The sequence below is a fragment of the Perca flavescens genome, chromosome 21 (assembly GCF_004354835.1).
Source record: "Perca flavescens isolate YP-PL-M2 chromosome 21, PFLA_1.0, whole genome shotgun sequence".
NCBI lineage: Eukaryota > Metazoa > Chordata > Actinopteri > Perciformes > Percidae > Perca > Perca flavescens.
In genome coordinates, this window is record NC_041351.1 from 18,163,569 (window position 1) to 18,189,913 (window position 26,345).

Below are 26,345 nucleotides of genomic sequence, written 5' to 3' on the forward strand. Positions count from 1 at the left end.
CTGCACCACATTACATTTAGCTTTTTTCTTATTCTTTTTTCATACATTCCAAACTCAGCTCACCTGTCCTGATGTTTGGTCCATCTAACAGACAAGTTCGTAAACTCTAATTTGAAGAACTAAAATTGATTTAATAAAAACAAATGAAACGTTTTGTTTTTTATTATTATAATCCTTTTTTTCTTTTTTTAAAAGGGTCTAAAATCGCCAATGCTATTAACTAACATAAAGGCTGGAAACGGGGAAAAACGATCAGCCTGGCTCAATCCAAAAGTAAACAATCTGCCTTTGAGCACCTCTAAAACCAACAAATTAACACATTATATATCTTGTTTTTTTTTAATCCTTACAAAAACAGAAGTGTAAAAATGACATGGGGTTATGTTGCCGGGCAACCAGCGGAGACCCTAGTCCAAAAATGAGTCTGGCACATAACATTTTGTTATCTTCTGAGTCAGAGTCAGGCTAGCTTTCCCCCTGTTTCTCAAATATCTTCCAAACTGGTAAACTACCATTTTAAATTGTTTAGCTATGCATGTCCCCATGTATTTGTGAAACAGAAGCTTCACACTACCCTTATTGTTGTAATTCTTTTATCAGCAGAAGTGAAATGTCCTGATATTTGAAACTGGGTCATCCAGACAGACATCTGAGCCATCTCAACCCTGTACTTGTCATCACAGGTCTGCTGAATTGCACAAATTGGTGACGCAAGACTCAATGGCCTATTTTTGCTTATTTTCTATTCAATTTTGCAACTTCTTTGGCATGTGCCTCCGGAGAAGCTCTTTAACAATCTGGCTAGATGGCAGGGTAAGATTCCTTTCACTAATTTACAACATAAGCAAAGATTTCTCTCAACCTCTCTTCAGAGAAGGTAAAACACCCTGAAGAACAACTCCCAGACATGCATAATTTTGACACACACACAACAGATGTTCCAAAATACCACAGTAACAACAGCCAAATGCAGGCTGGGAAATGCCCTGTGACGTCTTAATTGCCTCAGTGTAAAGCTGCTTTAGGGCTTTTAGAGCCGCAACGGGCAACATGCAGCGATCCTAATTTATACACTGTATGTTTTCGCAGGAATCAGAGAGGGAGAGGGTAAAGAAAAGGTGGCCCGTGAACAAGAAGTGTTATTTTTCCCTTTGTGTTTCCTCATTTTTAAGTTGTGCAACAACTTAACATTTTTTTTTTTTTTTTTTTTTTTTTTTCAGCACTGCCTTTGTTGAACTTGTGCATCTCTGTTGATCAACGTGATAGGGAGAAAAGGCGAGTGATTCATGTGTGGGAAACTGCAGCAGGAAGAAAAGTGCAGCTGGAAATTTTGCCTAGAGCGAAACAGACCGGAGGTCTGTGGCAAAAGAGAGAAGAAGGAAAAAAAGAGGGAGAAGGGAGGAGACATGTAGAAAAGAAAAGATGGCAGAGGAGCAAAGAGGATAAAAGTCTGAAGCAGGGATGACATGAGAAAGGGATGGGAGGAGGAGAGAAGATTTGATGCGATAAAGGAGGAGTGAAAGTTTACTTAATGAGGAGGAGACTGGAAGATGACAGAGGGAAGGGAATCTCCACGCCTTCTTGGGATGTCAAGGCAAGTCACACACACACACACACACACACACACACACACAAACATGCATTGTAACGGTGTGGATACGCCAGCTGGACGTGGTTTCATTCAGATCAGCTGTGACAAGAAGCTGTGCACTGTCTCCGCCCCTTCCTGCTCCCAAGGACTTTTGCTTCAGAGTGTGTGTATGTGTGGGGGTGAGAGAGAGAGAGAGTGTGTGTTTTTGTGTGTCTTCTACAGGGTTCACTCACTCTCAATATTCTAACTTGTCATTTGTTGTTTATGTACACACCTGCACATACACACCTACAGTTTACACACATACTCCCTCTCTACTCTCTCTCTCTCTCTCTCTCTCTCTCTCTCTCTCTCTCTCTCTCTCTCTCACACACACACACACACACACACACACACACACACACACACTCTCTCCCTCTCTTGTCCTCAGAGCAGCAGGTCCCTGGAAGCAGCCAAACTGTCAGTGACTGTTGCAAACACATGCTCACTCTCGGCTCGGCTCTTTCTTCAGTCGCTGCCAAGGAAGGAGGAGGAGGAGGAGGAGGAGGAGGAGGAGAAGAAGAAGAAGTGAGGCTGGAAGGAACAGACTGCAAACACACAGATAGAGAAGAGAAAGAGACAGACTTGGACCAACATCTGACTGCTTACCTCTCGCCTCTGCCTGGCTGACTGTGTGGGAGACTGGAGGCAGCCTACAAGTGATGCCTCGCACTCTCTGGAGCAGCACATAGTCAGGACTTTCTTTAGCTTTCTCTTTCTACGTTTCCCCCTCTCTGTTTCAATGATGAGGAGAGACCGCCTCGTCTTAGCCGCAACCCTCACAGCCATCTTCTCCGCTGACCTCTACTTTATCCTCCTGCCAAAGCTGCGGAGCGTCGGGCAAGGATCGGGACACTTTTGCCAATGTGGTCCCAACAACCTCACCCTTCCCAGGCACGGGGGTCTCGCCACCCCGCAGCTCTCCAACTGGACTTCTGGACAACTGGATGGTACCACACCTGGACCCGCTGATGGGGGCTCAAAGTTGGGAAGGCTGTTTGCTCACCCTCTGTACAACATCCAGCCTCCGGTGCTGGGTCTGGAGGAGAGGCTGCTGCAGGCGGAGCAGCTGATGGAGTACTACAGGAGGAAGGTATCGCGCTGGGAAAGGTCAGTTTCTGGTGTCATTTCTCTAAAATCCCATGTAGACATTGCTAATTTTGTCCACAGTGCAAATGATTTTGCAATGGCTGACAACGATCTAAACATGGCTTGTGTTGCTCAACTTCATTGTGAAAGAGGAGCATGGTCATTTTGGCTGACATCTTACTGTGGAGGGGCGCGTTGGGGCTTGACTGTGGTCACGGGGCAGGTTCATTGACATCACCGCAGACGCGCACAAACACATTCATGCACATAAACACACTTGTGCAATTTGCTCATGATAACAAATGTACACCCACAGACAGACATCAGGATGTGTAGACATTCTGTGCGTCATGAAAGTCCAAAGTCAAGTGGGCTGGTGGCAGAAAACCCTCGCAAACATGTCATTCTGAGAGCTCGCATCTGGAATGCTCTCTTTTAAAGGTAAACAAGGATTTAAAACTGCTAAAGCCCATCTTAATCTGTGGGAGCCGTAGCTGTCTTTGGCTTGTGAGGCTTTCTGAGTGCACTCCCTCTGAGGGATACAGATTTTGGGCTCTCACGGTGGAAAATAAGGAGAAATATGAGCAATGGATCTCTCCCCTTTCTGCTGCCTTTTATGAATGTGCACAAAAATAATGGATAGCCCAAAGGCTTGTTTAAGACTTGCGAAATCTTGCAATAGCATCTCAACATTGCAACAAACACACACAGGAGAGCTTTCTGACTGCTCAAATGAACAGTAAAAAAACGGGGATTTTTGAATGCTGAGGAAATTTCCTGTTCAACCTGTGTATTGTGTTTGGTCTTACTGGCAAACGTTGCAAGAAATTAGCACTGAAACATTCTCCACTTCCACTTTGCTATCTTGTGTGTGACTCTACACTGTCTGCACTTGCCCATTGTACAGATTACCTTGATCTGTCACTTCAGCTCACTGGGCGACTCATATTTATAGTCCTTTTCTCTATTATCTCGGCACTTTATGCAGTCCGTGATGGAGTTTGTTTGGGTTGGGAGATGACCGTCCCACTGGCGATGTGGTGCCGCTCTCACCACAGACTTGTTTTGGTCTCTGACTTCTTGATGCTCAGGCTGTAAGTATAGCAGAGAGGAGAGGAGGCTGTGGAAATTTAAAATGTTGTTACAACTGCTGTTAAAAACAATAGAGAGCCCATAAGACAACTAATACAATTCTATATGTGAATGCAAAATTTGGCTACAGGGAGAAATTGGGAAATAAAACAAGTTATAAAACAGTGTGTATAATCAATTCAGTAAATGTCTGCATCCCCATGTAGTTCCTCATATCCACTTTCATTTCAAACACAGCTGCTGCTAAGAAAACCTGTAGAATGCACTTTGCCATGGATTCCTGCCACCAAGTACTGCTCCAAATCTGTGTTTTTTTTTACCCAAAATAAAATACTGCCATTACAAAATGTTGTAAGAAGTGATTCCCAAGCAGGGGATTTGTTTAAAGCTAAGCAATCCAGGTTTAGCAACAACACAGCAAGGGTCTCTTTGAGTCAGCTACCTCGAGGGGTTTTTGTAACATGGCATTCACAACCCGTCTGCAGAAAAACATATCCCTCTCTTGTAATATCACATGAATTAATTTTCTACAGTTAACCTCTGTTCGGCTTCTAACTCCTCAGACATATGAAACTGTACAGCGAGGCAGCGGCTATGTCCAACATTAGTGTGACTGAACATGAAGTGACCTTTGACCCCGACGCCAGCTGGCTGAAGTTCCACCTAGGGATAAGCCGCTATGCTCTGTACTCCCGCGATGACCCTGCTATCCCACAACTCGTCAAGGACATGCAGAGCATGGCGGTCGTCAGCGCAGGTGATGGACGGACAGATAGATGGAATTTAAAACATCTGTATGTCAGTGAAAAATGAATTGAATTACTTGATGTCATTGGTAGCCACCATTTGGTTTTACTTACTGTTTTGTGCCATAAAGTAAAACCATTGTTTTCTGATTTAGTGCTGGATTATAGAGGCTCTTAGAGATTCTAATAATCTGGCTATGTGTCCAAATCCTTGTGGTTCTGAATTATTGACGTTAAAATGCTACTTTTAATGCAAAATTATGAGTTTACAAACCTTTCTCTCTTACAGATTACACTCAAGATGAGAAGGCCCTAAAAGGAGCATGTGATTGTACCCAAGGTATGGTCAATGAGATTTCTATATCCGTTTGATCTACTTTATCTCATATGTATCATCGTATGTAACTCTATATTTTATGTATAGCGTGTAACCGCGTCAGTGTTTGATTTCTGACTAGCCCCTTTGTTTCATCTCTATTTTTTTCTCTCTGTGCTTGTCGTTACCGTCAGAGACAAACACACTGCTGCCTTTGTGATAACGAGGATTTTGTTTTTCCGTTTAGCATCAAAATCCAGATTTGTCTTGTCTGTTAGACACTTGCTCTGGGGCAACAAAGCAGGCGTGGGTTTGTGTTCAAAGGCAGAGCTCTTAATTAAATGTCTGATGTCTGCGTGCTCTGAGGGAAGCCAATATTTCCAGGCTTCAACCTACACACCAGCCGCCACCTACGCTGTCATCTCCTACTACCATACCTCTGAGCAGCACTCTAACGTTTGGATGGATAATTAATGTAAAAAGTTATTGGCAAAGCTTAAATAGATGCTATTGTAGCAAAAAAACTAACATATGTTGGATGAAGTAGTGACGCAGCTAGCTGTTTGGGTACAAATGCATGTGTGAAGGCTGTAGTATACTTTTTCATTTAAAATATGAAAATTAAAGGTCCCATATTATACAAATTTCCAGGTTCATGCTTGTATTTTAGGTCTCTAGTAGAACATGTTTACATGCTCTTAAGTTTAAAAAACACATTATTTTTCTCATTCTGTCTGTCTGAACACACCTGTATTCACCCTCTGTCTGAAACGCTCCGTTTTAGCGCCTATCTCGGTAATGCCACTTTCTACCTTTTTATATAGTATAGTTGTGACATCACAACCGTAAGGCTGAATGTGGGCTGTGTGCATTTCTGTGGATTGAACGTTTCTATACTTTCACAGTATTTTTATAGCACCTAGACCTGCTTTATAATCAAAAAGGAAATGGAAATCCCACTTTTTACAATATGGGACCTTTAAATTTGGATTGCCAAAAGAGCTGTAATTTTTCAGCATTTTCAGTCTTACACATTTGCTTATTATAATAACTTCTTTTTTTTTATATACTGCCTTTTGTCCTGTCTGTGCCTCACCAGCACAGTGAAGTGGCTGACCACACAAACAGCATTTACTGCCAAGAAGAAATGCTACAAAACAATTTGTCCCCTCTGTTTAAATTTACCCTCAAAAGACTTTCTCATTATTTTAGTAACCCAAGAGCGACAGTTTTCATTGGCCAGGAACAGGAAGGCTGTTTACGCCAGTTTGTTCCTATTTGATTTGTTTCCAGAAAAAAAGTAGTGATTGTAAACCTTGTATGATTGTTAACTATTAATAGTTTCACAGAGCGCAGCAGGGGGAAGGCATGTGTGTGGTTAGTCTGGCCTACTGCTGTGATATAATATGCAGCCAGACAGAGAGAAGCGAGCGCAAGTCACTGAGAGAGCAGAGCCCAAGCTGTGTGACCAATCCCCAATTACTTTATCACAGGCAACTGGCAGATCTACAGAGTATTCCAGTTTGAACTGGCCTCTGGTAGTCTGGCTATCACCAGACTAAACTCAATCTTTTAAGATTGAACATTAGTCTGGGGAGTCTGCTCTGTATTTTCTACTGCACAAGAGGCGTGATCAACAGGCATAGATCAAATGACTCTGTACGCAATTGGATAGTCCTTCAACCAATCAGACCAACGATCCGGGTGACGTACTTTGCAGAGTGAAATCTTTTAAAACAGCAGCGACAGTGGCATCAACAGGGCGAAATCAAATCGCCGGCAGATCGGTCTGGGTTTACCCAGTCTAGTCCTCTGGGGCAATAAGCTAAAAACCAAATACTGACTCATGTACGCATAATGTAAGGCAATATTTCTTTCTCTTTCGGTGTCTCTGCTCTAGTTGTGAAGCCCAGCGGACATCACCTGAAACTGGCTCTGAAGATGCAAAACTTTGCTAAAGCCATGTTCAAACCAATGAGGTAAGGACTGAATCTACATTTGATTGAGTCCCCCTTGTCTATATCAAGCACCATCAATGATTTTATGTCAATGTCCAATAGGTAGTATAGCACTGTGGTTCTGCAATCCATTTTTAACATATATACATTATATTACAGTGCATTATCTCACATTATGTCCTATGTTATTACGTAAGGCTAAATCATCTAGTATCCAGTATGTGTCATGTTGATTACATACTAACTGACAGCTTGATCACTTGGTACGTCTCGACTATGTGTGTGTGTGTGTGTGTGTGTGTGTGTGTGTGTGTGTGTGTGTGTGTGTGTGTGTGTGTGTGTGTGTGTGTGTGTGTGTGTGTGTTGTTTGTTGTGTGTGTGTGTCAGGCAGCAGAGGGACGAGGAGACTCCAGAAGACTTCTTCTACTTTGTTGATTTCCAGAGACACAACGCAGAGATTGCTGCCTTTCACCTGGACAGGTGCAAACCCTCCTCTCCACCCATAATGCTCATTATCACTTCATTGTTTTTCCTGTTTTACTACCATCTCTGTTACACCCTGTGTATTTTAAGTGGTCTCTCTGGTGAATTTATGCCGCAGTGGTGCTCGGGGGTAATTTTAGTTTTTGTTGCACATCTGTCATTTTATTGGCCCCAGTTATGGCTCTGGTGCATTCTGAAGTGTGCAACAAATGTTTTTCTGTGGGCCTTTGATTTTAAATGCACAATACGTGATGCAAATGTAAAACTAAAAACAGGTAAAGTAAAAAAGCAAGTAAAAATAAGTTATGAATGGCTTCCAGTGATGTGAACGGCAGTGTAACATGCCAATATTTTAAAGTATGATCAGTTGAGAAACACATAATGCTTAGTCATCATTTATACATCCAAATTTTGATGTCACCCTAGCAGCTTGGCTGTAGGGATGTCAATGTCGACTGAAATATCTCAACCAATCTATTACATGGATTGCCATGACATTTTGTACAGACATTTATGGTCCCCAGAGGACGAATCCTACAGACTTTGGTGATCCACTGACTTTTCATCTAGCGCAATCATTAGGTCAAATTCTTTTTTATTATTTGTTCAGTGGCCAAATATCTGCAAAACTATTGACATTCCCAAGCAAATGTTAGAACATAGTAAACTTTATACCTGCTTTGCATCAGCATGTTGTCATTGCATGTTAGCATGCTGACGCTAGCATTATTTTGTCTTAGAGGAGCACTGATGAAATTAGATTGTCATCTTAAAGAAGCAGAGGAAACGTTCTTGTAGTAGCATAATATAAACAGAATGCAATAATTTAAAAATCCTAAATGGTTTCTAACAAGTAGTTATATAAATCAAAACTACATCTCCTGGTGCCACCAAATAAACTATCCACCCTAAGCAAATATTGCAACATGTTTGCCCAGGATTTCCAAACTAGCTGATCAGTATAAACCACAGACCATACACACACACGCACACACACACATCTTTGTGTAATTGCACATTAGCTGAGGTGAGGTTATTCACTCTGACACACAGTCATTTGAGCTAGACAGTATTATTAAGAAGCCACACAATGATAAGTCATGGCTTCACCACACAAGATAGAAAACAACAGGAGTGCCACGTCAACAACTATCACTACAACTATTATTCAACTGTATATCTGCTCATATTTAAAGTATCTATTAGTCTTTTAAAATGTAAGAGTCATGAACTGTTTCCGTCATCAAACACAAACCGACAGATAATTTCTCTGCTCTCTCCTATTTATGCCAGTGGGTTTTTATTCCGTGGCAATGTGTTCTCTCTCTCTCTCTGTTGTGTCTGCGTTGGCTGCCAGGCAAGCCCTTATCATCATCGTGAGCAGTTAGCAGTTGGGGAATATGGACGATCTGAGAATTCAAGCCATTCAGCCACCAGTTTTGCGTTGTACGAGACATGACTGAAATATGACTGAAATATGACCCCTTGGGGGAGGTATTATAAGCTCTTGATAGTGTGTGTGACCACAGCCAGCTAAATTAAACAGCTGAAGGGTTCATTCATTGATAAGAATCAATCATGGAATTGGTATCGGTACCGGAGGAGACAGTGATAAGGATACCATCATCCTGACAGGGTTCTCCTTACATTTACATAAAAATGATATAAGCGTGAACTGCGTGAACTGTAAACTTTTCCTCACACAAGAAACAGTTTCTATTGGGAGTTTTCTCATCAACATCATTGAATCTCATCAACTTTTTTAGGATCCTGGACTTCCGGAGGGTCCCGCCTGTGGCCGGCAGGCTGGTGAATGTCACAGGAGAAGTCCTCCAAGTTACGCACAACGAAGACCTACGAGCTGTCTTCTTCACCTCACCAGGTAAAGAATCAGCAGATCTCTTTTAGAGGAATAGTTTGACATTACAAATCCCACTACGGCCATGCCAAGACCCGCCCTTCAATAGCACTCATTGGCCAGGCGTCCATGCTTACGCAAGGTAACGTAACCCTATTTGTACAGGTCCTATCCCGTGACCAATCAGCTATCCTAACCTTAACCACTCAAGGTCAAATGCCTAACCCCAACCAATCGAGCTGCTTCGTAGGGCGGGTCTTGGCGTGGCCATAGTGGGATTCGTTATTTTGCAGGGGGGCAGTGCGCGGTCACAGAAGGCTTGTATCATGTGGCTGCACAGACAGTGTCGTTGTCATTACTAGAAACTACATACTATAGCTTTAAGAGGTGCTGGTAGGCAGATTTTTAACCTTCAGACAGAGCCAGGCTAGCTGTTTCCTGTTTCGCTGCTAAACTAAGCTAAACGTCTCCTGGCTTTATGTCACATTTAACGGACAGACACAAGAGTGGTATCACTTTTCTCATTTATTTCTCGTCAAGAAAGCAAATTTTCCCAAAACGTCAAACAATTTGCGTCATGTGTCCTGTAGCTTATGCTGTTCGTTTGGGGAACTTTGAGAAGTTTTGAGGTTATATTTGTACAATCAAGCTGCTCTAAGTGGATATTTTGTGCCATTTTCCAATTTTCTTTTCCCCGGTTTCATTTGACATTTTTATGCCAAACAATTCCAAATGGTGTTTATATTCCTGGCACGGGTGAAACTGTATTAAGATCATTTTCAGCAGCAATGGGACCAGTTTATTCTACATCATGCCGATATCTGATTTAAAGCAACAGTATATAATATATTGACAGTGCGTCGCTAAATCTTTGCAAATACATTCTAAACTGAAGCCTATCTGTGAGTTCTGGTTCTTCAGTTGGAGGGAAAGACCGAGCTGATCAAACAGCATGTGAACGTTAAAATGGTTTTTGTATTCCATAATTTCGCTCTGCTTCCCATCAGCGAACAACACGTGTTTCTTTGCCAAGTGTCTGTACGTGTGTAAAACGGAATACGCGGTGTGCGGGGGCCCCGACCAGCTGGAGGGCTCCCTGTCTGCCTACCTACCCAGCCTCAGCATCGCTCCCCGCATCTCCATCCCCAACCCCTGGATACGCTCCTACACCTTCACTGGACGAGAAGAGTAAGATCTCAACCTCCGTACGCTCATGAGGAACAACTGCATTTGACCTTCTATAATATGAATACACTGTATGTAGCAAGGATGTTGTTGAAAACTTCTTTGCCAAATGGTTTGGTAAAAGGTAACATTTACTGTCTTTTACTGACTACTGTGGTTGAGGCAGTTGGTGGCCTCTAGTCAGATTGTAAATTCTGGTATTTTAAAAATAAAATAAAAGACCAGATTTCCCGTAAATCCTGTTGATGCCGAATTATATCGGATGTTTATCTCTATGGTCAAAGGCTTTTCTAATTAGGGGTAAAAGATGTGGAAGAGTGCTTTATTTAATTTCACCCTGTCTTTTCTTTGTTACACCATCCACTATTTTTATAACCTAGGAAGTCAGTTTGCACCAGACAAACAGCAGCCTCATCCTGTTTTGTTCCCTGAACGTGCTCAGCGGGTTTTATTATTATATAATTATAATAATGTCTCAAAATCTTAAATAACCGAGGGGTCATTTTAGAAACTGTTTTCTCAAATTTGTTCCATAGTCTGGTTGAAACATTACATCCAAATGCAGTAAACGGCTACTGGATCAAAACTGGTGTCATTTATGTCTGTTTTTTTTTTTTTTTTTTTTTAAAGGTGGGAAGTGAATCCCTTCTACTGTGACAACATAAAGCAGCTGTATCCCTATAACTCAGGCAACAGGCTCCTCAACATCATAGACATGTCCATCTTCGACTTCCTTACAAGTATTTTAGACCACTTCATCATCTTTTCTTCACAACTTTCACCATCAGAAAACAATCTTTCTACAAAGTGTTTGTCCCTATGTTACAGGCAACATGGACAGGCACCACTACGAGATTTTTAATAAATTTGGGGACGAAGGGTTCCTTCTTCATTTGGACAACGCCAGAGGGTGAGACAAAAATGTCCCAGAGCATTACATGAGTGTGAAATTACCCGCTGTGGTTTCCTTTCCTCATCACATCTTGTGCTCAGGTTTGGGAAGCACTCTCAGGATGAGATGTCCATCCTGGCTCCGCTATCTCAGTGCTGCATGTAAGTGTACTGTTATAGAGTGCAGTGGAAGCAGATGGTTTGTGGTTTCCAAATTATAATTCATAAATACGAGCAGTTTATCCATAAAATGTTCACATCAAAAGTAAATAGTTTTGTAAAGAAAATGAATTCCTCTTCTCTCCTTTTGTCAGGATAAAGCGCTCCACACTGTTGCGACTCCAGCTCCTGGCCCGGCCGGAGTTCAGGCTCAGCGACGTGATGAGGGAGTCCCTGGAGGGAGACCCTTTACAGCCCGTCCTGTCGGAGCCCCACCTCTTAGCACTGGACCGCAGGTTACAGAAGGTCCTGCGAGCGGTCCATCGCTGCGTCCGCAGGCTGGGCAAAGACGAGGTGATCACCAAGGACTTTGTCAAATCCACAGCGAGACCTCAGACCGCCACAGAGATGAAAAGGGTCAGGTAGCACAGGGCGACGGGGGTCGTCGATACTCTTCGTAGCCGCTCTTTGCACCCCGGAAGACTTCCAAGATAAAGTGCAGTGAGCAAACCAGGCTCAGATGGTTTTCAGGAACAAGCCACGTATGGAAGACGCTGTGAAATCTTCAGAGCGTGTCAGAAAGAAAGGAATCTCATTGTGGAGGGCAAAAAAAAAAAAAAAAATCACTGCAGGCCTCACATTTCTATCGCATATCTTTTTGTTTCTCTCAAGTGTCATACATTCCCCCATGGGTGCATTTTATAACAGGGATAGTTGATTCATTTAAATGAAGACCTTTTTAAAAGGAACAATTAAAGACCACGTTTAAACGCCAAACAGCAGTATGAGTATCAAGATTTGTTAGTTACGTGAAGCTATAGGTGCTCTCTCGCTGTCACACACATGAAAATCAGCAATGGAGTCAATATTCATAAGAGAGAGCTGTGATGCACTGGATCAGTTGTTTACCAAATTAATGCTGGGGAATATTGTGATTATGGCAAGGAAGATTTGTGTGTCCGTGTGATGTTATAATTGTAAAATAAAGTTATTTTGAGGAGAAATGATCACCTGCAAGTAACCGATGTCTAAGTGTGTGTGTAGGTGCATGTGTGTGAGAAAAGTGCTACCTATTAAAACAGCCATTTAGTTTCCTCCACCCTGTTTTCCAGACTCGTAATCCTTCTGTCTCATCAGAGTGTTGAAACAGTTTCACCACATCACTGTCAATTAAACCAGGCGGAGACAGAGTAATAGCTAACCTAGAGCAACAGAGAAATATAGGTTATATCATCCAACCGTAATAATAATTCTGAAGTAAGCCAACTTTATATTATAAATATGTGAATGTGTTTTTGTTTTTTTACCACTGTGAACATGTTTCAGCTTTGGCTTTGGTTATTTTATTTGTTCTTGAAACGTTCCAGGTCTCTGTGTGATGTAAAATAGCCTAAGATGAATAACCACAGCTATTTATTTTTTAGGAGCTCTTAAGAGTTGGGGAATGATGCTAAATGATGTCAGAACATCCATCAGCCTGACAAAGCAGGCAGGGAGGCTTATAAGCAGCGAGATCATGAAATGTGCTCTCTACCTTCATACCACGGTTTATCTTCACTAAAAATTAAAGAACAGACTGAACTTTTCCAACTCCAAATACTCCACTAATAGCGACAATTTTAAAGCAGCAAATGTTGGTAGCTTCCCCAGAGCCAAGTAAGATTGTCAATAATTAAGTGTAAAACTTTTGCTCATTATTTGAAAATATCACAGCATGGAAAAATGGCGTCATAAAAATCCTTAGAGGAAAAACTGAGTGATTGTTAAAGCATGTTTGAATGTGAATTTCAATGTAATGAGAGTTCACAAAAGAGGAATGGAGGAGAGGTTAACATTGAAAGGTGGGGAGAAATTAAAATAGAACATCCTTTTTTTATATAGGTTTTGGTAAAGAATTGAATACCCATTATCATAAGGTTTTACTGGACTGAGCAGTGATAGGTCTCCTCCTGGTGGACGGATGTCATGTTACATCCGTTTTCAGAGCCACCTTTTATAACAATAGTAATATTAGTGGGATAGTCTAAAATAAATTAATGTAGTAATGTAGTGCTATCCGTTGTTTTGGTGGGAGTTGCCTTGTGTTGGAGGTATTGGCTTCTAACACTATAATGAAACTAGATGGCACTCGGCTTGTAGTGCTCAAAGTGCAAAAAATAAATAAAAATAAAACCATTTGAAAAACTCAACAGCAATGTCTCTTCCCAGAAATCATGTTACTTAAGATAATCCACAGATCCGGTTGTGAGCAGTTTCATGTAGGAACTTTTTTTTCTACCATAGTTCCTAAATGAAACTGCTCACATCAGTTCTGTTTGTGCGCTTTGAGCACCACAAGCCGAGTGCCATCTAGTTCCATTATAAAGTCAGAAGGCAGACATCTCTACGGCCGATATCTCCAACACTGGGCCACTCACACCAAAACAATCTAGATGGAGGAAAAATGTTAGCCTGACAAGCCAGACCCGCAATCAAGATGTTGGGTCTGGAAACTCACCATCGGCAGGGCTCGATCTGAGGGGCGGGATAAACGGTTATCTGTCAAATTCCCACTGCACGCAATAGGATAGCTCTACAACCAAGCAGAGCAACAAAGAAGGTAACGAAGCTAGTTGATGGATTAAACTTTTGCCGTATCTGGTCGGCAAAACTCCGAACACATCTTCCTTTTTTAAGAATGACTTCAGTGCCGTTCTTTGCTCTTTTCTCAAAGAAAAGCTTAAGTCCAAGTCTTCCAAAGCCGATTCAAAAGATCGCTGTTCGCCAGCACCAGCCATAAGCCCGCCCACCGACTCTATACACTATAATTGGCTCGGCCAGAGTTTGGGTTTTCCAGCTCGCAAGAACAGGGGGAGTTGCTAGACGGACCCAGGCTGCAAATTACATTTGCTGCCGCTAGGGTGGGTTCAGATTTCTAGGCCAGAAAAATGTGTATTTTTGGGTAAACTTGGGTCCCTTTAACTGGCTGCCCATGAGACACATCCTGCACTGCAACCACCATTACTGGTAAGTACAGTAACACAGTCAAAGGTGCAACATTAAAAAGGAAGAAACCTGAGACAAAGCTGAATTATTTTTACTTTTTTATTGCTTAAACTGCCATCTGGAACAATCTATACCAAAAGGATAAACATCTTTGCACATACAGGAGGTCAAACTGAATACAGGGTAGAATAGAAAAAGAATGGTCCTCTGATCGCCTGCAGCTCTCTCAGCGCTGCAGGCCTAACAAACTCACTGAAGGTCGGGCTAGCAGGAGTGACTGACTACTACTGTAAGCCCAGGTTAGGTAAGCTAAGGCAAACCGGGACAATTGCAGTGTGGCTAAAAACTGTTTTGGACTAAAACCGATGACGCTGCTATTTACACGAAAACAATATTTCGATAAAAAGGTGAGTCAAACCGCACGCCCCTAACGGGTGTCATTCCATGGGGATCAGGATACGGATCAGATGAAGATGATCAATTTAACTGTAAAGAAAAATACATAGTACTCATGTCCATTAACACAAAAACTCTTCTCGCTAACCTGACCACCCTGCAGCACTCGGCACCAAAATCACATCTTTTTTGGACGTACAAACATGAGTGAATGAGACAAAACAGAAACATATGACTGGTTCTATGTCCTTTCTGGTAACAGCCAAGTGAGGCAGGAATTAAGAGTTAAGCCTATAATCCAGAAGTCAACATTGTGTGTTTTGGTAAAGATTTTTAAAAACGAAATCTTAAAAAACAAAAACAAAAAAAACAACAACAGAGACTTAAACATGTTATGCCATCTAAATAGTCATGAAGCAGTTAAGCTAGGGAGTAACAAACCAAATATTTGACAAAGTTCCTGCTTCTGCACACAGCGGCAGTTTTTTTTTTTTTTATTTGTATTTTTTAATGCACGCTTCCATTCATACCGGATCACTGGATGCCTAAAACATCATGCCAAGTAAGCATAGAGAACAGATCACAAGCTACTCTGATGAAAAGACAGCCACCTTTTCAACAGGCAATAAGCAATGACACTAGTTTTAAATAAATATCTGCTCACTCTGCCCGTCAGCTCGCCTGTGATGCTTCGATACATAAATACTTTAGATGTCCTGAAATCCATAAACCATCTTGTTTGTGTTTTTTTTTTCTCCAAGACTTCACTTCAATAAACCTGGAATTACCCATTTGATCTATTTAAAAAAGAAAAAAAAAAAAAAGTTTTAACCCATGACGTTTTACACAATACGATTACATACTGTTTTTGTCCGTTGACAAGAAGAAGCATTTATTTACTTTGTGGCACTGGACACTTAAAATAGAATTTATGGAAAAATAAGTGTTTACAAAAAGACAGTTAAACATATATTGTTTTTTTTTTTTTTTTTTTTTAGATCACCATCACTCCAAACCATAAATTTATCATTTAGTCAATGATAATAATATAACTATGATCGTTTTAACTATACCATGTATGATAACATTTTGATTACAAACCATAGCAGAAGAGTGACCAAGTTATTTGGTATATACTAAAAAAAAAAGAAAAATTGAATACTGAAATACACTTAATACTCCTTTTTTTTTTTCTTTCTTTTTTTTTTTTTTTTATTGATTTTTTTCCTCAGAGTAGTCAAGGCAGTTCTTGTATGGTCGTTCTACTGATTAAGGAGGACGATGAGGGTAATAACTACTTCCCGTTTGGAGCTCCAAATAGTCAGGGAACAGAACACGCGCTGCGTTGCCACGGCTGTGCATCTTTGCAGTGTGACAAGAATCAACATTTGGCACCAGCCTGGTAGCTGCACAATAACATAAAAACTAAGTTGTACAAGCTCTCTCGAACTTAGCAAAACAGACTCGTCATTGTCTCATCGTGCCTATCAAAAGGTAACCAATAACAACAAATGGAGCACAACCATTGTGTAGCTGAAACCTACAAAAATTAAAATAAAAATGAAAACGTTGATGCGATCATGTTCTTTCTGCCTTCTACAATTTCTAGCTTCTGCTCTACGCTGTATATCTACTCAGGCTTACGGACGTCTAAAAGGAAACTCTTTAACAGGGAAGAAGTAGTCCTCTCTTTACTTCAAGCTTCAACATAAATCTGTAATAAATTCACCAAAAGCGCCATGTAAAGTTTGATTGTCCCGTCTCATCAGTCTGAGACCCTAACGTCTTTCAGATCTCCTAACAATCCTGCTTTGTGTTTAAGTCTAAAACGAAAGCGTAACCAGCGAATACATATATAACATAGGTAAGGTGTGATGGAACTGTGCCTACAAGGTAGCGTACAGCAGCTGGTACGAGCGCTGGTGAATGGCTGAAAGTCACACCTCAGCGTGACGGGGTGGTGACAACAAAACGATCTCCGTGTGTAAAACAAAAAAAAAAAAAAAAAAAAAAAAAGGGAGAAAAGCGAAACAGAAAAAGAAGAAGAAGAAGAAAGTGACAAAAAAAAGCAAATTGCATTGGTGGACCCTGGGTCTAAAAGGAGAAAAGAGGGAAAGGGTGGAGGGGAGAGACGCCCCTTCAGACAGACAGCGAGACAAAGCTGTTGTACTGTTGGATGTTACGTTTGAGAATGTCTGAACAGGGACCCAGGACGCGCTCGAAGCGAGGCCGGTCCAGCTTGACGCACTTCAGGGGGCCGCGGGCGACCACGGTGGCGGCGCGGGGACGGTTCATCAGCAGAGCAATCTCACCTGGAGAACACACACACACACACACGCACACAAAACACACACATAAATCCTCTAATAACATAACATAGAATGCCATTTTTTGTCGCAAGTTTAGTACCACTATTTCATTTTACCTTACAACAGTACCACAAAACAATAGAAAATTATTCAAATAAGACTGCTGTGATGATGCTTTAGTTCTTACCAAAGTAGTCCGAGGGTCCTAACCTCCCCACTTCCACAAACTCCTCGTTCTCTGAGCGACGCTGCAACACAGCTGCAGAACCCTGAGAGACACACACACACACACACACACACACACACACACACACACACACACACACACACACACACACACACACACACACACACACACACACACACACACACACACACACACACACACACACACACACACACACACACACACACACACACACACACACACACACACACACACACACCTTGTTTGTCTCTTGTTTGTCTCTATAGCTACACGAGCGCTTGTATCAGAAGAAACCATATCATCACAATAAAGTTGCATGTCTGAAAAGGAGCTAAACGACGGCACGCATCGAATGGTAGCAAATGGGTTTTGAAATAATCGGTAACACTTTATAATGAATGGGAGTTTAAAGTCAATTACTGGTCCATTATCATTTAATTTCTTATGGAATGCATGATACATCCTGCTTTCATTCACTAAATCTTCAGGAATCATGCATTAGTTAAACATGACTGAAGTATGTGGTCTTTACCATTATGAGAGAGAGAGTTACCAATTAATTTTAGGTTCAATCAATTGATGAAGCAAATGAATACATAAAAAGAACACTGAACAGGGATTTACACGAAAGTAGAAATACAGACATTAGAAGTAATTTAGGAAAATCTAATGCTGGGTCACAACTGAATCGGTTTAGTACCATTAAGCCACAACAATACATTTGATTTGATGGATTTTTAATACTTTGAGCAAACTGGGGATGCAACTCATTTATTTATAACTCTATATTCTTGATGAATCGGTTAGATATTTTGTCTACAATATGTAATTTTAAAAAGGCATCATCAAAATCAGTAGAAAACAATAGAGCTTTTTCACGGCAGACATGTTGACATGTCATAGTAGGAAAAGCACAGGTGTATTCCAAACCATTACGGATGGCTGCATTCCACTTAGGAGAGGCCCTGGTATTGGACATGCTGACTCGCTGAAATAGCTTCCTAGGACACTTGATGGAACTCAGCCATCGTTAAGGTGATCAATTTCAGCTGTACTTTTCCTACTATGACAAGTCAAAATGTCTGCGGTGAAAACGGTCCCTTGCCCATCATAATTCTCCATCCTAATCCTGATCGTCAGAAATGTAAAAGCAACCAAAATCATATTTTAAGCAGCTGGAAGCAGTATTTGTCACATTTTAGCTTTTAATCATTTTGATAATCAATAGAAATTAGTTGCAGATTCATTTTCTGCTGATCGACTAATCAATTACATCCACTAATCATTTCAGCTCAAAGATCAGACACATGTTTAGGGTGAGGCAAGAGTTTCACGTCACCACAATGCCATGCCAACAGATTAAACTCAAAAGGCAGAATACTGGTATTGTGACAAATGTATATATGCAGGCATGTGTGTATGTGAGAGAAAGTCAGTGACGAAGTGTATACCTCTAAGATGATGAAGAATTCATCTCCAGGCTCTCCCTGCACAACGATCTTTTGTCCGTCCTCAAACTGGACGGGCTCCAAGGCATCAGCGACTGTCAGGCGCTCCCATTTGTCAAGAGACTCTGAGAACACAGAAGAAAGGAGTCAGCTAAAATGACAGACAACCTTGTTAAAAAAAAAATTAAATACACACTCACTAGAAAAGTTGAACCTGTTATTGGTTTTGACTTCAGGCGAGATATTTTTATATATATTTTATATATATATATATATATATATATATATATATATATATATATATATATATATATATATATATATATATATACACACTCTTTCAGGTTATTTTAATCTCAGCACCAAACACGAGTAACATGCCTCCTTTCTTCTATTTTTAAGTTTTGGGAAGATGAGGAGGATTTGGAAAATGAACCCACCTAGAATGGACACTTTCCTGAGGAATTCCTCGTACATCTTCCTCTTTCTCAAAGTGCTTCCCTGAAGAGAGAGACAGTAAGTTAGTCAGCGTAATTGAAGAATTTGATTAGAAGTTTGAAAATAAGAGCGAGGCCACACCAGGCATTACATTATGTGTCATTAAATGAAACACATTCACAAGCTTTACGAACAGTAGTGCTCTTTCTTTGCATTACAGAGCCACATCTCCTTACCATAAGTATTCTCCTGTAGCTGTCTCTGTCGATGCCCCACAGCTTGACGTTGGTCTTGGCTCTAACTGTGGCTGCCCTCGGGGTGCCGTATATCAGGGCCAGCTCTCCAAAGCTGCCTCCCTCCCCGATGCTCGTCACCCATTCATTGTTCACATACACCTGGCAGATTAATGGGGTAGAAACAACAACAAAAAAGGTATTACAATGCAATGGTGACAAAAAGAAACAAACGTTTTCTGTGTACATTATGACGAGGAACAGATACTTACATCCATCTCCCCTTGGTCGATGACATAGAAATTGTCGCCTTCGTCGCCTGGGTGCGCACAACAATAGCGTTAGAATCACACAAAGACAATGCTGCGATTTGGTTTGTTCAACTAATCACTGAAAAGATGTCATCCTACCCTGCAGAATAACCGTTTCCCCGGCGATGTAGGTGACTGGAAACATTGCATCGAATATGTCACTGGAAAGGAGCAGATTTGTGAGTTGATCAGCGTAACACAGTTATCAAAACTTTATTTACATAAAAAATAAAGACACCGTTTAAGACAGGTACCTCCTCTCGTTGTCGTCCAGGTGTGAGAAGAGAACGTTCTTTTCAATAGCTTTGGCCAAGGCTGCCATCGTCTTGTAGTCTTTTGGAATGACCTAAGGAAAAACAACACCGCGATGTCACAAAACTTTTCCGAACACTGATAGTATCAGATTGTTGATGTAGATTTAAGTGTTGCCACAGTCTCGCAGCTGCTTGCACACGTTCACGGCTAACCTTTCTGACATATGAGGCTGCATCCTCCTCTGTGTAGACCTCTGCGCTGAAGGCTCCTCTCCGCCGGCGGCCCTTTACCACAGGGTTCATGGGTGGAGACACCTCCTCATCGCGCGAGTCTGAACGGGAACTGCTGGCCTTCTGCTGGTTCTGAATCTGCTTGGTCTCCTCCTGGTAGGGAGGTGTGTGTGTGTGTGTGGGGTGGGGGGGTTAGAGTCAGCCAACTAGTTTTGTAGCCGATGCAGTTCATCTCAGTTAAGTGAGGGGTTGTTTATAAAAGCACTTTTTGTACAATAAAGTGCCACACAAAGTAACATACACAGGTACATATATAGATTATTAGGAACACCTGTTAAATTTCACGTTAATTAAATTATCTAATCAACTAGTCACATGGCAACTGCTTCAATGCATTTAGGGGTGTGGTCCAGGTCTAGACAATCCCCTGAACTCCAAACTGAATGTCAGAATGGGAAAGAAAGGTGATCTAAGCAACTTTGAGTGTGGCAGGGTTGTTGGTGCCAGACGGACTGGTCTGAGTATTTCACACTCTGCACAGTTACTGGGATTTTCACGCACAACCATTTCTAGGGTTTACAAAGAATGGTCTGAAAAAGGAAAAACATCCAGTATGCTGTAGTCCTTGGGGGCAAAAATGCCTTGTTGATGCTAGAGGTCAGAGGAGAATTGGCCGACTGATTCCAGCTGATAGAAGATCAACTTTGACTCAAATAACCACTCGTTACAACCAAGGTATGCAGCAAAGCATTTGTGAAGCCACAACATGCACAACCTTGAGGCGGATGGGCTACACCAGCAGAAGACCCCACCGGGTACCACTCATCTCCACTAAAAATAGGAAAATTAGGCTACAATTTGCATGAGCTCACCAAAATTGGACAGTTGAAGACTGGAAAAATGTTGCCTGGTCTGATGAGTCTCGATTTTTGTTGAGACATTCAGATGGTAGAGTCAGACTTTGGCGTAAACAGAATGAGAACATGGATCCGTCATGCCTGGTTACCACTGGGCAGGCTGGTGGTGGTGGTGTAATAGTGTGGGGGATCCCTTCAGAAATGCCTTCATTCTTTGTGGCATTGATTCAACAAGGTGCTGGAAGCATTCTTTAGAAATGTTGGCCCATATTGATAGGATAGGGTCAAACACGGTATTAGTATGGTGTTCCTAATAATCCTTTAGGTGTATAAAACCCAGCTTACAAACTCAATAGATAGGTTCAAATAAAAGCTCCACTAAATCTAATGTCTGAAGCCACTCCTTAAATGATCCAGTGTTAAATATATATAGGAAAACTATTTCCAGCCAAGTTTCTCAGGTCCGTGTTTTGGTATAGCTAATAATATGCTACAAGACGATTTAAAGGTTACTGTCAAGTGAACATCTGAAACAAATCTAATAATTAAGAGGATGATAAGCTATAAAAAGAAATCTAAAAGAAATCCTACCTTGAATTAAAAAGCTAGCTAGCAGCTAGTTAGGAGTGCATCGTTTTAGCTTTAAATAGCAGACAAGCAGTATTTTCAGAAAAACTTTTGCAAACAATTCATGGTAGTGGTAATGTGGAATTCCAATGTGCAATTGTGTGTTTTAATTTAATTTCTGAATTGTTTGAATAAAGCAACTTTGCCTAATTCTTTTCTTTCTGATATTTTTAGTAAATACGGTAGTAGCATCCAGTTTTGAACATTGCTTCCTCAAGCCTGATCCAGGTGTGTATGTACACTTACTGTAGAAAGTCCTAAATCTTGTCAAAGCATTCTGTATGCATACATTCTGTTATGCAATGTTTTGAACACTAAGCACAGATGCAGAGTGAGCAAAACACACAACTGAAAACAGAAAATGCTCAAATGTTATGCACATAAAAAGGGGCAGAAGCATTTTTGCTATTGTTACGCATTTTTTAGCCAAACTGGCAGCTGTTATTGGACACGATGGTTGAAAAATTTAAATGTAAAAGATTATAGAAGCTTTAAAAAAGGTCCCATGGCATGAAAATTTCACTTTATGAGGGTTTTTTTAACATTAATATGAGTTCCCCCAGCCTGTCTATGGTCCCCCTGTGGCTAGAAATGGTGATAGGTGTAAACCGAGCCCTGGGTATCCTGCTCTGCCTTTGAGAAAAGGAAAGCTCAGATGGACCGATCTGGACTCTCCTCCTTATGAGGTCATAAGGAGCAAGGTTACCTCCCCTTTCTCTGCTTTGCCCGCCCAGAGAATTTGGCCCACCCATGAGAAAGAGAGAGACATCGTGGCTTGCAAACAAGCAAAGTGGCAGTTGGTCAAGGCCACACCCCCACCCTCCACCTTGCCCCCCCCCCTCTCTCCTCCTCAATATCATTTAAAGCTACAGACACAGAAATAACACATCCTAAGGAAAGCTCATTGTGGGACTGGCTCTAGTGGCTGTAATTCTGCACCAAGGCTGAATTTCGGGAAAGAGACTTCAGATACAGTATTAGGGGACCACTATGGTCTATATAAAAGCATCCAAAAAGCAGCATGTCATAGGACCTTTAATTAAAAACATGATTAGCGAACTTATTGAAAACATCACAGAAAAATAAATTGTAAATATTAGCTGGCGTACAAGACAGTAAGCACCTGCTGTATTATAAGAGCTATATATATATATATATATATATATATATATATATATATATATATATATATATATATATATATATATATATATATATATATATATATATATATATATATTGGGAATTTATTTGTGGGGGTGGGTGGCGCAGGATGTGACAGCGTGGCGTGCGATGGCTGGGTTCAGTAATAAACTAGTCAAACAATGATTTATTAACTATTTATGGAAAACAATGACTACATAACATGAACAAATATTTTAGAGAGAAATAACTATTTACATATTAAACAAACTAGACTAGAAGATGATACAGATGGAGTTTTTTTTTTTGTGAATTTGTCAATTAAAGCGGGTTGGTTCAGCAGATAAAATACCTGAATACCTGGAGCCCAAATGTTATATGTATTAACACTAACCTTAAAATCATACTATGATCCAAACAGAAAGTCACATGTTATTATGAATCTCTACAGTGAATGTCTCCTCCTAACTCCTGGTAAATCATATTAGACTAAGGCTATCCAAAGTTAATTCTTGCTTATTTTGTTTGTTATAGGTCATTGTTCGTTTTTAAGTGTCAGAATCTTAATAAACGCGCAGTTTTGTACTATACATGTGTCCGTGTTGCACTCATTAAGATCTCATCTGTTTCTATGGTTTATTAGTACAGTTAACCAGCCCAAGATATGTATACCAGCCTCTGAGCCTGATCATCAATCACTGGCCCTGTGCCACGCATGCGCGAGAGGCCGCTGGTCTGTGTGACTTATAAAATGTATCGTTGTTTGGGGGACAAAAAAGGTAATTTCGGATTTTATCTACCTGGTCGGGTATGGGAAACACTGTAATGCTCATTATTCACTGACACACACACACACACACACACACACACACACACACACACACACACACACACACACACACACACACACACACACACACACACACACACACACACACACACACACACACACACACACACACACACACACACACACACACACACACACACACACACACACACACACACACACACACACACACACACCTTCTCCAGCCTCTCGAAGTACTCTCTGAGGAAGGCCATGGGCCTCTCCGGCCTGGAGGTGCACAGCTGGACAATGCAGTCCTTCAGCAGCTGTTGAATGTTGTGTTTCTGCACGTACTGCTCACACTCCCTCAGGCTCCGCTCCTCCTCGCTGCTCGTACTTCCAGATGCCATGACGACAACCACAACCCTGCTCTGTGACCTTTAACCTTTGTACTGGAGAGAGTGGACAGTAACGGGGAAAAAGGAGCATGGTTACAGATCATCGCTGTACAAGGTGGATTCACTGGATAACCAGAGAGCAACACAGAGTAGGGCTGACTATGTGTTGTGATGATGAGAATTGGACAGAGAGAAAACATAAAAATGTGAGAAAAATAGAACCAGAGTGAGAAGGCACTGAGAGATTGGGTGTTGTTTTGGCACTAAGGAGCCTGAGTGCTTCTTAGTGTCAGGAGTGAAAACTGGTCATATGATGTGACCACACATACAGTATCACAAACAACAAAACTAGGACAGGCACACTGTCCTAGGTTTATTTACTCAAAACAATCTCACTTTTTACCAGCCTGAAAAAAAAAAGTATTCAATCATAGAGGCAATATTATACACAAGGCCTAATTTTAGACAAATGGTGACATGAAAGCCAGTGATAACATCTGCTGTGAAACAGACCAAACCATAAAAACAAGTGCACTTGCTTGGGGTTTCAACATTTCAGGCCACATACTGCTGCTAAGCAAAATAGCCTGACAGATCCCACGTCATGTGATCAGCCACAGTGCTTCTTCAGATAGCTGATCTTGATCTAGTTGTGTAGCTAGTCTAAAACAGGAAGGCCTCATGTAACCAACATGTGCATTTCAGAGGAGTAAATGAGTGAACAAACCGACCGATTCCATCCTGTCCCTGCAAGTGTATCATGCATGTGCATCAGTATAATAGGATTCAGATCATTTCTAATCTGACTAGGCCCAGGGGAGATTACTAGCCATGTTATCAAAGATGAGGCTGGCACAGCCTTTATGCAACTAACTACACTCATGGTGGAAACTTGGCAGGCTTGCTTTAATCTAAACCTACCACAGGAATAACTAAGCAACAAATTATACGGTTTTCGGGCCAGGTGGGATAAATAAAAAAATAGAGATCAAACAACAGGGCTCTTCTGCCTATTAGTAAATCTTATTTAGTTTGAATTATTTGAGATTGTAAAAGCAGGTTATATAATTAACATGTTAATTTTCTAATTTAGTTACTGAGCTGCAGCATCACCTCTGCTGTCTGCTAAGAAGCGGGCTGTCAATTAAATTAGAGAAAACACTGCGATGCACAAATGACCTTGCTGAACTAGTGACAACGGGGTATGCTGGGGGATGGATGATAATAACGAATCTAATGGTTTACAAATTGAGTAAATGTTATCGCCTTTAAGACGGTGTGAAGCAAAATGTCCTGTCTGTAACACCGTCTAGGTCAGGAAGGCTTCATATGAGGAGGTTGACGGCTGCTGCCAAGTAACTTACAGCAAGCAGACTAATGCTGAAAAGCTACCTACGTTAAATTACAATAACCAGTAAACACAAATTATGTGAATAATAAAATGTTTTATACGTTTGCCTAACTATCTTTGGCCGTTATGTTCGAGAGTGTGTCTAGTTTAATGCCTAACGTTAGCTGGCTAACGTTAGCTCCGTGCAAAGGCAAAGCTCTCTTCCAATGACGCCATCTTGAGTTCTATCATAAACAAACGATAGACGGAGGAAACAAATTTCACCTATCCAGAGGTTATATGGTTCATTTACTGATAAAACGCCAATACTCACAAGAAACTGTAAATTCCTGCCGAGCCCTTCGATAGCGACTCGGGATGGATGATATTTCTTAAAGCGTACCGTTACCAGATCCTCCTCGCTTCGATTTTTTCCTGAGCCCTGGACCGCTGCCCCACCGGATAAGGCTGAGAACCAATCAACAGCCGTCACTGACGTCAATTCTCCTCGTTCTGACATGTGAGCCCGTAACCCCTGGCAACCTTAAAGGAGACTGCACGGAAACCGTGACGTCAAGGAAATAGTTTAGAAATGAAAAAAAAAGAAGAAAGAAAATCGATTGATATCTGATTAAAAATGAGCCTTAAAATACCAGGAATCTCTCAGTGTTGTCTTTATTTAGACCTCCTGATTCACTGCAGTGTGCCTGGACTTCTTTTAATTTTCAACATGAGGGTATTTTATGGGACAGATCTTAAAATGGTATAACACTTAAACTATTACATGTAAAAGAAGCCTATTAAGCAAAAATATAGCCCTTATCGGAATGAGATTATTAAATATAATATTATTACTGATGTATTAATATGCAAACAGTATTTTATTCTTTTGGTTGAAATGCAAATATTTCAATTGATGTATATACTGCTGGGTAGTTTAATCTATAATAAAGCATCATATGTTATGTGTAAAATCTGCA

At 41.0% G+C, this 26,345-nt stretch overlaps 2 protein-coding genes across 2 annotated transcripts; one reads left to right on the forward strand and one right to left on the reverse strand.

The window, feature by feature from the left end:
• Positions 1 to 1,980: 1,980 nt before the first annotated feature.
• fam20a (FAM20A golgi associated secretory pathway pseudokinase) lies at positions 1,981 to 12,506 on the forward strand. Its single transcript, XM_028567595.1, has 11 exons — positions 1,981 to 2,740; positions 4,375 to 4,568; positions 4,847 to 4,897; positions 6,774 to 6,852; positions 7,219 to 7,311; positions 9,081 to 9,196; positions 10,180 to 10,360; positions 10,988 to 11,097; positions 11,186 to 11,267; positions 11,351 to 11,410; positions 11,563 to 12,506. The coding sequence occupies exons 1-11, from the start codon at positions 2,373 to 2,375 to the stop codon at positions 11,831 to 11,833; spliced, it is 1,605 nt and encodes a 534-aa protein (XP_028423396.1). The 5' UTR covers positions 1,981 to 2,372; the 3' UTR covers positions 11,834 to 12,506.
• A 1,971-nt stretch (positions 12,507 to 14,477) lies between these two features.
• Positions 14,478 to 25,861, reverse strand: prkar1ab (protein kinase, cAMP-dependent, regulatory, type I, alpha (tissue specific extinguisher 1) b). The gene is made up of 11 exons (XM_028568014.1): positions 25,700 to 25,861; positions 23,874 to 24,089; positions 20,203 to 20,373; positions 19,990 to 20,081; positions 19,835 to 19,896; positions 19,697 to 19,743; positions 19,428 to 19,586; positions 19,194 to 19,254; positions 18,757 to 18,878; positions 17,285 to 17,366; positions 14,478 to 17,100 (listed from the first exon to the last, which is right to left on the reverse strand). Exons 2-11 carry the CDS (start codon positions 24,045 to 24,047, stop codon positions 16,928 to 16,930), a joined length of 1,143 nt encoding a protein of 380 aa, XP_028423815.1. The 5' UTR covers positions 24,048 to 24,089; positions 25,700 to 25,861; the 3' UTR covers positions 14,478 to 16,927.
• Positions 25,862 to 26,345: the final 484 nt, after the last annotated feature.